At 35.8% G+C, this 13,100-nt stretch overlaps 2 protein-coding genes across 4 annotated transcripts; both read right to left on the bottom strand.

The window, feature by feature from the left end:
* Positions 1-5,926: 5,926 nt before the first annotated feature.
* LOC113343111 lies at positions 5,927-7,324 on the bottom strand. Its single transcript, XM_026587412.1, has one exon. The coding sequence runs from the start codon at positions 7,322-7,324 to the stop codon at positions 5,927-5,929; it is 1,398 nt and encodes a 465-aa protein (XP_026443197.1).
* A 351-nt stretch (positions 7,325-7,675) lies between these two features.
* Positions 7,676-12,794, bottom strand: LOC113343120 (SNF1-related protein kinase catalytic subunit alpha KIN10-like). 3 transcript variants are annotated; one of them, XM_026587417.1, is made up of 12 exons: positions 12,624-12,794; positions 12,467-12,537; positions 11,762-11,953; positions 11,284-11,468; positions 10,996-11,178; positions 10,750-10,881; positions 10,186-10,371; positions 9,650-9,739; positions 9,491-9,574; positions 9,053-9,157; positions 8,557-8,805; positions 7,676-8,298 (listed from the first exon to the last, which is right to left on the bottom strand). In XM_026587417.1, the coding sequence occupies exons 3-12, from the start codon at positions 11,946-11,948 to the stop codon at positions 8,185-8,187; spliced, it is 1,515 nt and encodes a 504-aa protein (XP_026443202.1). In that variant the 5' UTR covers positions 11,949-11,953; positions 12,467-12,537; positions 12,624-12,794; the 3' UTR covers positions 7,676-8,184. The 3 variants fall into 3 exon arrangements, with proteins under 3 accessions (XP_026443202.1, XP_026443203.1, XP_026443204.1); XM_026587418.1 differs by having other exon boundaries at positions 12,467-12,518; XM_026587419.1 differs by lacking the exon at positions 12,467-12,537.
* Positions 12,795-13,100: the final 306 nt, after the last annotated feature.

Raw genomic sequence — 13,100 nt, 5'->3', positions numbered from 1 at the left:
TATGTATCACTCCCCTTTAGTCAATACTCCATCTCAATCATGGAAACCACTCCCCCTTACACAATGATCTGAAAACCATATGTATTCGTAGTGTGACCTACAATATTTCTCCCCCTTTTTGTCAATAAAATTGGCAAAGGTAATAAAGCGGGTTCATAATGAAATTTCCACGAGAAACATTTCAAGACTAAAAGAAAAGACACACATCAACTTAATTTAGATGCAATCATATAGCCGAAGCTAACATCATTCATCAAGGAGTTTAAAGATACACGATAACCCCTAAAAATTTCCACAGCCGCACTCCCCACAAAGATATTACCATTAAGCACAAGTTCAAAAGAACTTTCCCCCATTAGATGTCATCCCAAGATAACAACAAGAGCGACCTTAATTTCGAGCGAAAATAAGGATTTTTATTGGACACAAAAATCATGATTAGTAATGATCTTAATTGATTTTTTGTAGTTTCAAAGAAGGCAACACCTATTGAGAGGCATTATGGTTCACCATGGTTATATATTTCGCGCGCACATTGTGCCATTATTCAAAACCTTCACCATATGCCACAATTTCACTACCAATTCACCCCGGTCCATCAGGCTAGGTTTACAGAATACAACATAAACTCTACCAACCCATATTCCCACCTCTACTTTTGTTTACTAGTCTAGTTTATGCTACATTTATGAGTATTGTCTTGAACAAGTTTTTCTCGAGAAATGAAGTCTGTTCTCACATCTGCATTGCATCTCTGATCGGGTACAAATTCTTTGCGGTACACTAGTATGATATCTTTTTTGTGATGTAAAAGTATGCTCTTTTCCAAGATTTTTACTATTCACACACCAAGTATACTTATAGCGCGTTTGGATACACACTCAGAAGTTGTTTTTCGACTTCCGGAAGTCAAAAAATCAGAAATCAGTTTGGCAATAATATTTCAGAACGACTCCTAGAAGCAGAAAAGTCAGCTTTTTGTGAAGCAAAATAGTTTTGCTTCTGACTTATTCTTCTAACTTCTACTTCTGGAGAAGCAGAAGCCAGAAACGTATTTGTATCCAAACGCGCTATTAGTAAAACAAATACAATTTGTACTTATTTCGGATTTCATGTCAAGTAATTTAACTAGTATACTTAGTATTAATTTTCCATTACGTGTATAACTTATACTCAACTACAAATTAAAGTGGAGATAAATGCTATATTCAGTTTGTCGCCTTGCCTTATAGAAACTAGAAAAAATTCACTTCACATTTGTTTTTTACTTTTGTGTTACCAAGAAGAGTAATCTAGGAGGTTACAGTAATCTAGGAGGTTTGGTCTCCATAAATAGGAGAAGAAGAAGTAAAACACGTGACTTGGCAGATAATAAAGCAATGAGACTGAGAGTAGTTTCATGTGATTTCTTATTTAAACCAAAAGGAAATTATCACTCCAAGAATCTTATAAATGTATACGGTTTTATTACCGAAGTCCTGGTTATAATGATAAATGTCAATGATTAAATAGTTATTAATCTAAAAATAATTTCTATCACTTTTTGAAAATTTTGTATCTAGTACGGATGAAGGGTAAATGAATTATATTCTGATGGATTTACTTATGCTATTGTTTTCTATTTCATTTATAATTGAGGTTACTTTATATATCTTATATTATGAACAAAAATTGTAAAAAAAAAAAGAAGGAAAAAGCATGGGCTAGTTCTTTCTTTATAAGACAAAAAACCAGTAGTATTTTTTCATAAATTCACATGTTACCAATTTATGTTAAACAATATGTAATATATGTGATTTATGTGATATATATTTTAAAATGTAAAATACTACATATATTTTGTAATTGTATTTGAATAATTCTTTGGTTTTCTAGTTTTTCTTTTTTGTTGAGTTTCTTACTTAGAATCACGATTTAATTTTTATTGTTATAAATATATTGAAAGTTCTGAAGTTCTTATGAGTTGTTAGTTTTCCGTTCTTGTATGATTTATATGCGTTAGATCAACAATTAACCACTTGGTGGCAATCTTTGGTGTCCGAATTTGATTAATTGTGAATCTAAATTTAAGGTGTTGATTTAAATTGATCTAGACCTTGCAAAAGGAGTTTATTTGGTTAAACAAAAGACCCTTTGTCAAACTCATATCACAAGTTTGAATAGAGTTGATACCAAACATCTTTGGTCCTTTACTGTTTGAAATACGATCCAAAGGAACATTGTGTGCCATTTACTTTATCTTTCCGCATTATAATTGTTTTTTTATAATTAAAGTAAATAGCACTTGTACGTTAACTAAGCACTTGATATTGATCATATAAGGTTTCGGTTATTAGCATACCTATTATCAAGTGATCACTTTGTTGTTGTTGTATTGTCTCAATTTCATATCTGTAGATGATCACACAAAGTGTATTGGATTTCGCCACTTGACTTTGATACTTATTCACGTGTTAGGACAGTTCGGACTAACCATATCTCTAGTGGACACCGTGTCGAAATATTTCTTTAGTGATTTTTGCTTATAGAGGTTTATACACGGTGGGCCTTATATAGGTTGTGATCAAAAGTAAAAGATTGTGGTGTATTCGGGTGTCCTCGTCTTTTCAGTGCGTCTTTTCTTGCAAGCTTTTGATGTGTATTCTCGTTATTTATTAATACAATTTGGACTTACCCAAAAAAAGATATCCCTATTTCTTCCAATTTATAGAGTGGTTGGATTAACCATGGTTAATCGTCACGTTCCTTGGCAGATCATGCCTGTTCGATTTTAGACGCAAATTTCCAAAAACTTTCTTCTCTTTTTATTAATTCCAACCATCAATGTGTATCTGGACATTTCCTATCATTTAGATTTTCACGACGTTATCATTAAGCAGAGTTTTAGTTGGTCACCTACTTGCATGCCTTAAGTGTAGAACTAATGATCTTAATTGATTTTTTGTAGTTTCAAAGAAGGCAACACCTATTGAGAGGCATTATGGTTCACCATGGTTATATGTTTCGCGCGCACATTGTGCCATTATTCAAAACCTTCACCATATGCCACAATTTCACTACCAATTCACCCCGGTCCATCAGGCTAGGTTTACAGAATACAACATAAACTCTACCAACCCATATTCCTACCTCTACTTTTGTTTACTAGTCTAGTTTATGCTACATTTATGGGTATTGTCTTGAACAAGTTTTTCTCGAGAAATGACTGGCAGTCTGTTCTCACATCTGCATTGCATCTCTGATCGGGTACAAATTCTTTGCGGTACACTAGTATCATATCTTTTTTGTGATGTAAAAGTATGCTCTTTTCCAAGCTTTTTACTATTCACACACCAAGTATACTTATAGCGCGTTTGGATACACACTCAGAAGTTGTTTTTCGACTTCCGGAAGTCAAAAAATCAGAAATCAGTTTGGCCATAATATTTCAGAACGACTCCTAGAAGCAGAAAAGTCAGCTTTTTGTGAAGCAAAATAGTTTTGCTTCTGACTTATGCTTCTAACTTCTACTTCTGGAGAAGCAGAAGCCAGAAACTTATTTGTATCCAAACGCGCTATTAGTTAAACAAATGCAATTTGTACTTATTTCGGATTTCATGTCAAGTAATTTAACTAGTATACTTAGTATTAATTTTCCATTACGTGTATAACTTATACTCAACTACAAATTAAAGTGGAGATAAATGCTATATTCAGTTTGTCGCCTTGCCTTATAGAAACTAGAAAAAATTCACTTCACATTTGTTTTTTACTTTTGTGTTACCAAGAAGAGTAATCTAGGAGGTAGAGTTAATCTAGGAGGTTCGGTCTCCATAAATAGGAGAAGAAAAGTTAACATGACTTGGCAGATAATAAAGCAAACTGAGAGTAGTTTCATGTGATTTCTTATTTAAACCAAAAGGAAATTATCACTCCAAAAATCTTTAAATGTATACGGTTTTATTACCGAAGTCCTGGTTATAATGATAATGTCAATGATTAAATAGTATTAATCTAAAAATAATTTCTTCTATCACTTTTTTGAAATTTTGTACCTAGTACGGATGAAGGTAAATGAATTATATTCTGATGGATTTACTTATGCTATTGTTTTAATTCATTTATAATTGAGGTTACTTTATATATCTTATATTATGAACAAAAATTGTAAAAAAAAAGAAGGAAAAAGCATGGGCTAGTTCTTCTTTATAAGACAAAAAACCATAGTATTTTTTCATAAATTCACATGTTACCAATTTATGTTAAACAATATATAATATATGTGATTTATGTGATATATATTTTAAAATGTAAAATACTACATATATTTTGTAATTGTATTTGAATAATTCTTTGGTTTTCTAGTTTTTCTTTTTTGTTGAGTTTCTTACTTAGAATCACGATTTAATTTTTATTGTTATAAATATATTGAAAGTTCTGAAGTTCTTATGAGTTGTTAGTTTTCCGTTCTTGTATGATTTATATGCGTTAGATCAACAATTAATCACTTGGTGGCAATCTTTGGTGTCCGAATTTGATTAATTGTGAATCTAAATTTAAGGTGTTGATTTAAATTGATCTAGACCTTGCAAAAGGAGTTTATTTGGTTAAACAAAAGACCCTTTGTCAAACTCATATCACAAGTTTGAATAGAGTTGATACCAAACATCTTTGGTCCTTTACTGTTTGAAATACGATTCAAAGGAACATTGTGTGCCATTTACTTTATCTTTCCGCATTATAATTGTTTTTTTATAATTAAAGTAAATAGCACTTGTACGTTAACTAAGCACTTGATGTTGATCATATAAGGTTTCGGTTATTAGCGTACCTATTATCAAGTGATCACTTTGTTGTTGTTGTATTGTCTCGATTTCATATCCGTAGATGATCACACAAAGTGTATTGGATTTCGCCACTTGACTTTGATACTTATTCACGTGTTAGGACAGTTCGGACTAACCCTATCTCTAGGGTACACCGTGTCGAAATATTCCTTTAGTGATTGTTGCTTCAAGAGGTTTATACACGGTGGGCCTTATATAGGTTGTGATCAAAAGTAAAAGATTGTGGTGTATTCGAGTGTCCTCGTCTTTTCAGTGCGTCTTTTCTTACAAGCTTTTGATGTGTATTCTCGTTATTTATTAATACAATTTGGACTTACCCAAAAAAAGATATCCCTCTTTCTTCCAATTTATAGAGTGGTTGGATTAACCATGGTTAATCATCGCGTTCCTTGGCAGATCATGCCAGTTCGATTTTAGACGCAAATTTCCAAAAACTTTCTTCTCTTTTTATTAATTCCAACCATCAATGTGTATCTGGACATTTCCTATCATTTAGATTTTCACGACGTTATCATTAAGCAGAGTTATAGTGGTCACCTACTTGCATGCCTTAAGTGTAGAACTAATGATCTTAATTGATTTTTTGTAGTTTCAAAGAAGGCAACACCTATTGAGAGGCATTATGGTTCACCATGGTTATATATTTCGCGCGCACATTGTGCCATTATTCAAAACCTTCACCATATGCCACAATTTCACTACCAATTCACCCCGGTCCATCAGGCTAGGTTTACAGAATACAACATAAACTCTACCAACCCATATTCCCACCTCTACTTTTGTTTACTAGTCTAGTTTATGCTACATTTATGAGTATTGTCTTGAACAAGTTTTTCTCGAGAAATGACTGGCAGTCTGTTCTCACATCTGCATTGCATCTCTGATCGGATGATCGGATACAGATTTTATTTTGTTTTTAACAAATCTTATTCATGAACTTCCAAAAAAATTACAACCAAACAAAATAGACGCATGGACTGCCCGATCTTGAACAAAAAAACAAACACACCACAAACAAAGCTGCAAAGCCGAACAAGCAAATTAAGGTCATTGCATGTGTTGATGCATGCAGTCATCACATCCACCCGACGAAGCGAGCTTTACCCGAGAGGAAGCGGGGCGGCCTCGTACCTATAGCCGTAGCCATTATTTCCAGTAAAAACGCCATCGTTCTTTTCAGAAACTTTTGTACTCCCATCTTTCAAAACGTCATACTGAGTGTACGAGAAGGGTATGTCGTACGAAAGCCGTGTTGCCATCAGACTCACCTTCACTCTACTCATAGGCGGCACAGTGACCGTTCGCACAGACCCCACTTCAAGGCTTTCTGTCTTCATTTCTCCCCAATCCCAAGATTTCGCACCCTCAGCCGAAATCTCAAGCGACCCTGATGATATAAGCGGGACACCAAGGGTTCCAATCATCTTGACACCCACTTTTAGCGTCACACTCGTACTCCAGTTGGTTGTATTTGAAACTGTAGTCTTGAGATTTAATTGCGACGTCAAGGGATGTTGAGTCCTGTTGCTCGAATCGTCGGTGATAAGTGCATGACTTTTCTCATTGTAAAGCTTTGCATCAGTAAGGTGGTATCTGACATTCTGGATCTTCCTTGAGATAACAGGCTCCTCAATGTCCATGGAGCTCCAGTAGTCGGGATAGTTGGCTAACGTGGCGAGGCAGCTCGTGTGAGCACCACGATCTAATCTGTTGCAGAAAAAACCATTCTTCAAACATCGCATGATGATGCGGTTGCCATCAAGTATAGTCGGTATAAATACGGTGTTGGTATCATGGACTGTACCCGAAGCCTTCTTTAACAATACCCATTCACTATTATCTTTATGCGTCCAATACTTGTCAGAATGAGTACTCCTAAGGCGGATGCCTCCGTCGCGACTTGGAGACACCTCGTAATCAAACCTTGAAGAATTATCGGCTTTGTGAACGTAGTCCATGTACCCGTCTTCGCCCAAGTCCCTAAGGTGGTTCCCGTTGTCTCCCTTGATCCTGATAAGGTCTGGCAACACAACGACAGAATTCCAGTCGATGAAGGTGCACACATCATTATCGTAGTTAAGCGACAAACTCAAGCAACCGTCGTAATGGCCGCTGCCATGAAAGAACCTGACATAATACCCGGTGCTGACATGACGGAGCTTAAGGACGCGGTTGCTGTCGGAATGCAAGAAAACGGGCTGGAAGAGTGTACAACGTGTGTCGGACTGATTCTCCTCAGGTTTGACGGCCGTGGCAGCGACCCATCTGTGGGGCCCACCGGAATTTGCCCAGTACTTGTTGTTTCGCAAACACCGGATATGAACGAGTCCAGCTCCAGTGGTAGCCGGCACCACCTCAAATCTCGTCTCTAGCCCGAAACTGTAATCTCCGGCATACCGGAGGGCATTATGCACGTCTGGATTTTCTGTGTACAAGTGCAAGTATTTATCATTTAGGTTTGATTGAATTATTACATACTTTGGGAGGGATTTTGCCATGGTGGGCATCAACAAGAGGAATCCGATCGACTTTCTACGAGTACCTCCTGCGCGCACTCTTTAGTACTATCATCATTAAGAGAAGTAATAGTGGCAGGAGTTTCTGCTGCTGCTGCTGCTTCAATTTCCCTTTGCCTCTCTTTTTTTGATTTTTTTCTTGCTAGTATATTTTTCTGTGCATACATAAAATTCTGTCATCCTCTACATATATCTCTTGGAACATGGATTTTGAATAAAAAGAACCATTTCTTTTAGTCAAGTAGTTCATGATCTGAACGAGTCGAACAAGACTTTTTAGTTACATATCAAAGCTTAATTACATCATATCACATTTTTTCTGCATAATTGAAATGATCAAACAAAATAAACTCTCCCTTATTATTTCTAAAAGAAAAAAATCCAAACAAACACGGAGTCAGAAGAACGTACGTGCGACGTGCACACATCGACAATAATTGTGATTAATGTGTGTTACCAACTAACCAACTGGGGCAGGATCCTGACTCCTTGGCAGATCAAGTCTCCACTCCAGAGTTTGGGAATCACTTAAAACCCCTCTCAAGCTTCCAAGAAAAGAAAATGTGTTACCAACTCAGAAACTGTGCCACGTATCAAAATAGTACAAATACTTCGGCATCACCGTTGGGAAAATTCTAACATTTACCCAAGCATTGTAACACTAAAAGATAACTTTACTAGTTTACGCCAATCTTAACACTGACAACTTTGATTCACTAAGTAAAGGAATCATCTTACGGAAAGTTTTAGCCCTTCAGTCATAATAAGTACATAGGATGAGGACTATTACTACTCCTCTTATATACAAGTTCTACTCTCCAACCCAAGAGTCATCAAATCTTTTAGAGGACCCCGAGCTGAGCAAGAAAAGCTGCGCAAAGATCCAGATATAGAAATTGTGGTCCGGTTACTCTTTGTAGATCAAGCAGATACTTCTCCTCGCGAGTCTTGTATAGCTGCCAAGAAGAAGATACAAGATATAAATTGGAAGGAAAACAACTTAAACTCTCAGCTCTGTTAAAAAAAGGAAGCAGATGTTTTGCTGATACAAGTTGTCCATCGCAAATGCCATTGTTTAAGTAAAAAAGAATTCTAGATCACCACTAATAATGTTCATTGAGAAGCCATGACGTATTTCATCGGATGGCTGATTTATCATCAGTATGAAGTCATCAAAGGAATTGTAGAACAATCTTACTAGATAATCAAAATACCTGAACTTCAAATTTGACAGCGTTAACTGATTCACTGGAAACGCTATCCTTATTGACTGTAGTTGAATAATCTTCAAAGAAGTTGTTACCATGCGCGGAATTGTTAACCGTGCCATCAGTGTTGTGACCAGAAAAGCGAGGAAGCCACCTGCACTTCATGTTGTAGTGTCCAACCTTTTTCCATCCCACCTGCAGTTCTTGCAAAGCATTGAGAACCGCAGTCATTATCTGGCGAGGATGAGCTCCTGACTGCAAGACCAATAAAAGATAGATCTGATAAGAGATATGTTGAACATTTGAAGATGTTATCTACAAAAATTCAGTAGTAATAGCAAATGAGTATTATTGCACAAAAGTGAGTACTGAGATGTGTTACACCATAACAGCATAACACCCATTGGGCAAGACTGCATCTTTATCACATGCGTGGAAAAGGTGGAAGATAACTTGTTTACTTTAACCATTGACTAAAGATGCAATGAACAATATCCTGTACCTGAAGTCCAAGAGTCCATTTTCTCTCTACAGGGAGTTGTCTTAAACCAAGACCCTGGTGATCCATATATACTGGGATTTGTTGCACAGGAGTGACATTGTTTTCCTGAAAAAATAGACATCATTATCCCATATGAAAAATATGATACACCCCTTCTAGCAATCTTAGTAGAAAACACAGCAAAGAATACACTGTTCAGAAGGAAGGGCGTTTTCGTTTTCTTCACCAGTTTAACAGACAGTAGTAAGTTGCTCATTCCGCCGGAATGGATAAGAAACTTCCTAATACGACATACAATATTATTGTATAACAAAAAGAAGTGTGTTTTCTCCACCAGTTAGACACACAGTAAGAAAATCATCGATTCTGCCAGAACGGATAAAAGACTTCCCAATATGACATACAATATTATTGTATAACAAAAGGAAACAGACGCACCATGGATTCCTGAAACTCAGCTCCTAGATAGCCGCTGGTAGGTCGAAACCGATTGTCCAGCAACAAATAATATGCAACAGTTGCCTGAAAATTTGTTATCGATTACCACACAAGAAAGTTAAGAAATAGAGTAGTTTATAATTATCTGCACGAAGATACCTCATTTTGAACTCTGTTGCTAAGAGATTCAATCAATTGGTTCCTGTCAAATCCCATCTGAATAACTTCTGTAAGAATGTCTTCATCCATCTGCCAAATTCGAATAGAATAAACGCTGTTTACATATTGCGAGATCTAGAGGACCAAAACATAATCATACTGCTGCGAGATAAAACTACAGAAAGTTTATGAAAAACTCATACGCAAAACTTAGGAGAAGAGCTCAACGGAAAATTTGTCAACCAAAGAAAAGCTTCAAAAAGTTCATCTTAACACAAAAAAAAATAAAAATTGGCCAGATAAACCAGTATACAATATTTCTTTTAATTTTTTTGAACGATCGAGTAATTAAGTATTAAGGCATCTCAAAATGCGCTCGACATATATGATGCTATTTTTAAATAACAAACAAAAATACAATGCCAACCAGACTCATCATTATGTTTGGTGGAGGAACAGCTAAATAGCGTTTCTCCACAAAAATGCAAACCATAAGGTTTTAGAACATAAAATACCAATTTATCATACACACATACCTTCTTTGCCTGTTGCATTGTATCTGGTGGAGGAACAGCTAAATAGCGTGGAAGATGAGCTTGGAACCATGGATGCTGACGGATCTCAGGAATGGTCATTCGCTTCATGGGATCAACCACAAGCATCCTCGGGATCAATTCCCTTGCTCCAGCTGATAAATGACTTGGTAGCGTATAAATTCCACCCTGAGGTACAGGACCAAGTGAAAAAAACGCAGAAGACTTTAACCTATATGCTCAGAAAAATTAAAATATTGACCAAATGCTAAATTACTATAAAATAGCAAGAGAGTAACAAACTCATAAAGCATAAGTATATATCCCCTGCTTCCATCTAACTATTTGCATGCCATGATATATATCCCCTGCATCCATCTAACTATTTGCATGCCATGGGAACAGTATAGATAGACGGATAGCACAGATATCATTCACCCTTAACGACTGATGCAGTCTGTTTAAGATAAAATTAAAAATGCTCGTTTGGGATCTACAATCAAGCATTTGATACTATATACATCTTGGTTTACAAATACAAATTACTTAGGTTAAGTAGGATTCTACCTTTATTTTCTTGAACAGGTTAGGAATGTTTTCATCATCAAAGGGCAAAGTACCACATAGAAGAGCATACAGGATAACACCACAGCTCCAGACATCGACCTCAGGCCCAGCATATAGTTTTCCAGATATTACCTAATAAGCAGAAACATGAAACATTGGTATTTTGATAAAATTGCATCTTAAATCATGTTGCAGTCTTATATTCAACTATGAAAAGTACCAAGATTTGAATTGTTCAGTTAATACCTCAGGGGCAGCATAGTTCGGGCTTCCACAACTTGTTTTTAAGAAATGACCATCACGCATGATATTGCTCAACCCAAAATCAGCAATTTTCACATTGTACTTTGAATCCAAAAGCAGGTTCTCAGGCTTAAGATCTCGATGAACTACCATGTTCCGGTGGCAGTACTCCACCCCAGAAATAATCTAATACCAGATGAAAATGTTAAATTTCAGAAGCAACAACCAATCCCTTAATCCCAGAGTGACACAACATAAACAATTCTGAACCAAAAGTACCAGTATCTCTACCTGCTGAAAAAAGTTTCGGGCTTCATCCTCCTGCAACCTACCCTTCTCTACGATGTAATCAAACAGCTCTCCAGATTTCACATACTCCATTACAACATATATGTCACTGGGGGTCTCTATGACCTCATAAAGTCTTATAATGTGAGGGTGCATGAACAACCTCAGTATTTTGATTTCTCGTCTAACTGCAAGGTAACAAGCGCAATAGAACCATCTCAGTAGCCTCTAACAAGGAATATAACTTCAACTAAACGAAATTCATGAAGCATCCCCCTTGTTTCTGTTGCCTACAGAATTACTTCGGGAATTTTGAGTGGAATATGACACTTGATAAGCGATGAGCTATATAGCCCAAGATCTAATAAACATATGAATAACTACCAAATTGGTAGAGTTTGGCATTCAATGAAAATAAAATCTCTTGGCTATAGCAGCTAGAAGGACAAACAAGACATCAGCGCAAGTTTCTACATCTCACCTTTTTCCTCCATTTCCAAGCTCCTTATTTTCCGCCGATTAAGAATTTTAATGGCAACTTTGTGTCCAGTCAGTGCATGCTCTGCAATTTTCACTTTACCAAACGAACCAATTCCTAAAGTTTTCCCAAGTTTATAATTAGGTAAAAACACATCAGCGCCAGCGTTCCCTCTATTAGAACCATCCATTTTTCCTGTAGTAGAAACAAGACAAGTAAAACAATTTAGGACATGCATCATAGAAACATAACAAAGAAAAATCTGTATCAACTATGCAGTAGACATTTGCAGTGTCTAAGTTTCTATGTGAATCAGAAATGCCCACTCTAGCCGCACTAGTGGAAAAATGAAGAGGACTAACTTTTTCTGAAGTACGATCATTTGAAATCACATAGATATTACATATAGGCAGAAACTAGCAACCACAACAAGCTGACTTCTTATCCTAAAAACAGAAAATTCGATTCCTTCTAAGACCTAGAAATCAGTGGTGGAATAGACTCGAGAAACTCTTAATCGGAACCGAAAGTTTAAAAACAGAGTTAAACTTTGCTGCCAGGATGAAATCAAATTTATCACAAAAACATACAAAATTTACTCGATTAAGATCCTACTTACTTCAGATCAAAATGAACAATCAGCTACAGTTACATTTAAACGGATACAGCTTTAATCTCTTAAAAGCGTAGACAAAATCAGAACATAACCTGGTTATAGTCAAGATGTTTCAATAACAGATTGGATCTTCAACTGAGTTGGCTTAAAAAGATGATAAAACCTAAAATTAGTAAGATAAATTGAAGTCAATTTCAAATGTAAATATTGAATTTGAAACCCTAATTAGAGAAAGATTTGAGTATGTACCTAGTGGCGGGAATCAGAGTGTCGTCATGGTTAAGATTCGAAGAAAGAGGGAGACCAATCACCAATCACCACCAGATCGAGGAAACAAGTTCTAGTGTAAACCAAGGGGCTTATGATACGAGTTCGAGTTTCACAAGGACTTGCAAATTTTTAACTTTTTAGAAAGCAAAAAAAAAAGCAGCTTTTCTTCTTTTTTTTTTTTTGCTTTGGAAGCAAAAAGCCGGAAGTTATCTTGGATGCACGAAAGAATTGCGTGAAATTCAACAACTTTTAGGAGTCGGTTTGGGAATAATTAAAAATCAAAAATCAGTTTGGGAATAATTTTTCATAATAATTTCTAAAAATAAAAAAAATCAGTTTTGTGTGAAACAAAATAATTTTCCTTTTTTTTTAACAAAATAGTTATACTTTTTATTTTTATTTCTGATATTCAAATGCGTTATCAAAAAATGTACGAGCAAATCTTTTGCTTCTTAG

Source organism: Papaver somniferum, unplaced genomic scaffold (genome assembly GCF_003573695.1).
Source record: "Papaver somniferum cultivar HN1 unplaced genomic scaffold, ASM357369v1 unplaced-scaffold_54, whole genome shotgun sequence".
Lineage (NCBI taxonomy): Eukaryota > Viridiplantae > Streptophyta > Magnoliopsida > Ranunculales > Papaveraceae > Papaver > Papaver somniferum.
The sequence above is the reverse complement of the archived record's forward strand: the minus strand, read 5'-3'. Positions and strand labels throughout refer to the sequence as shown.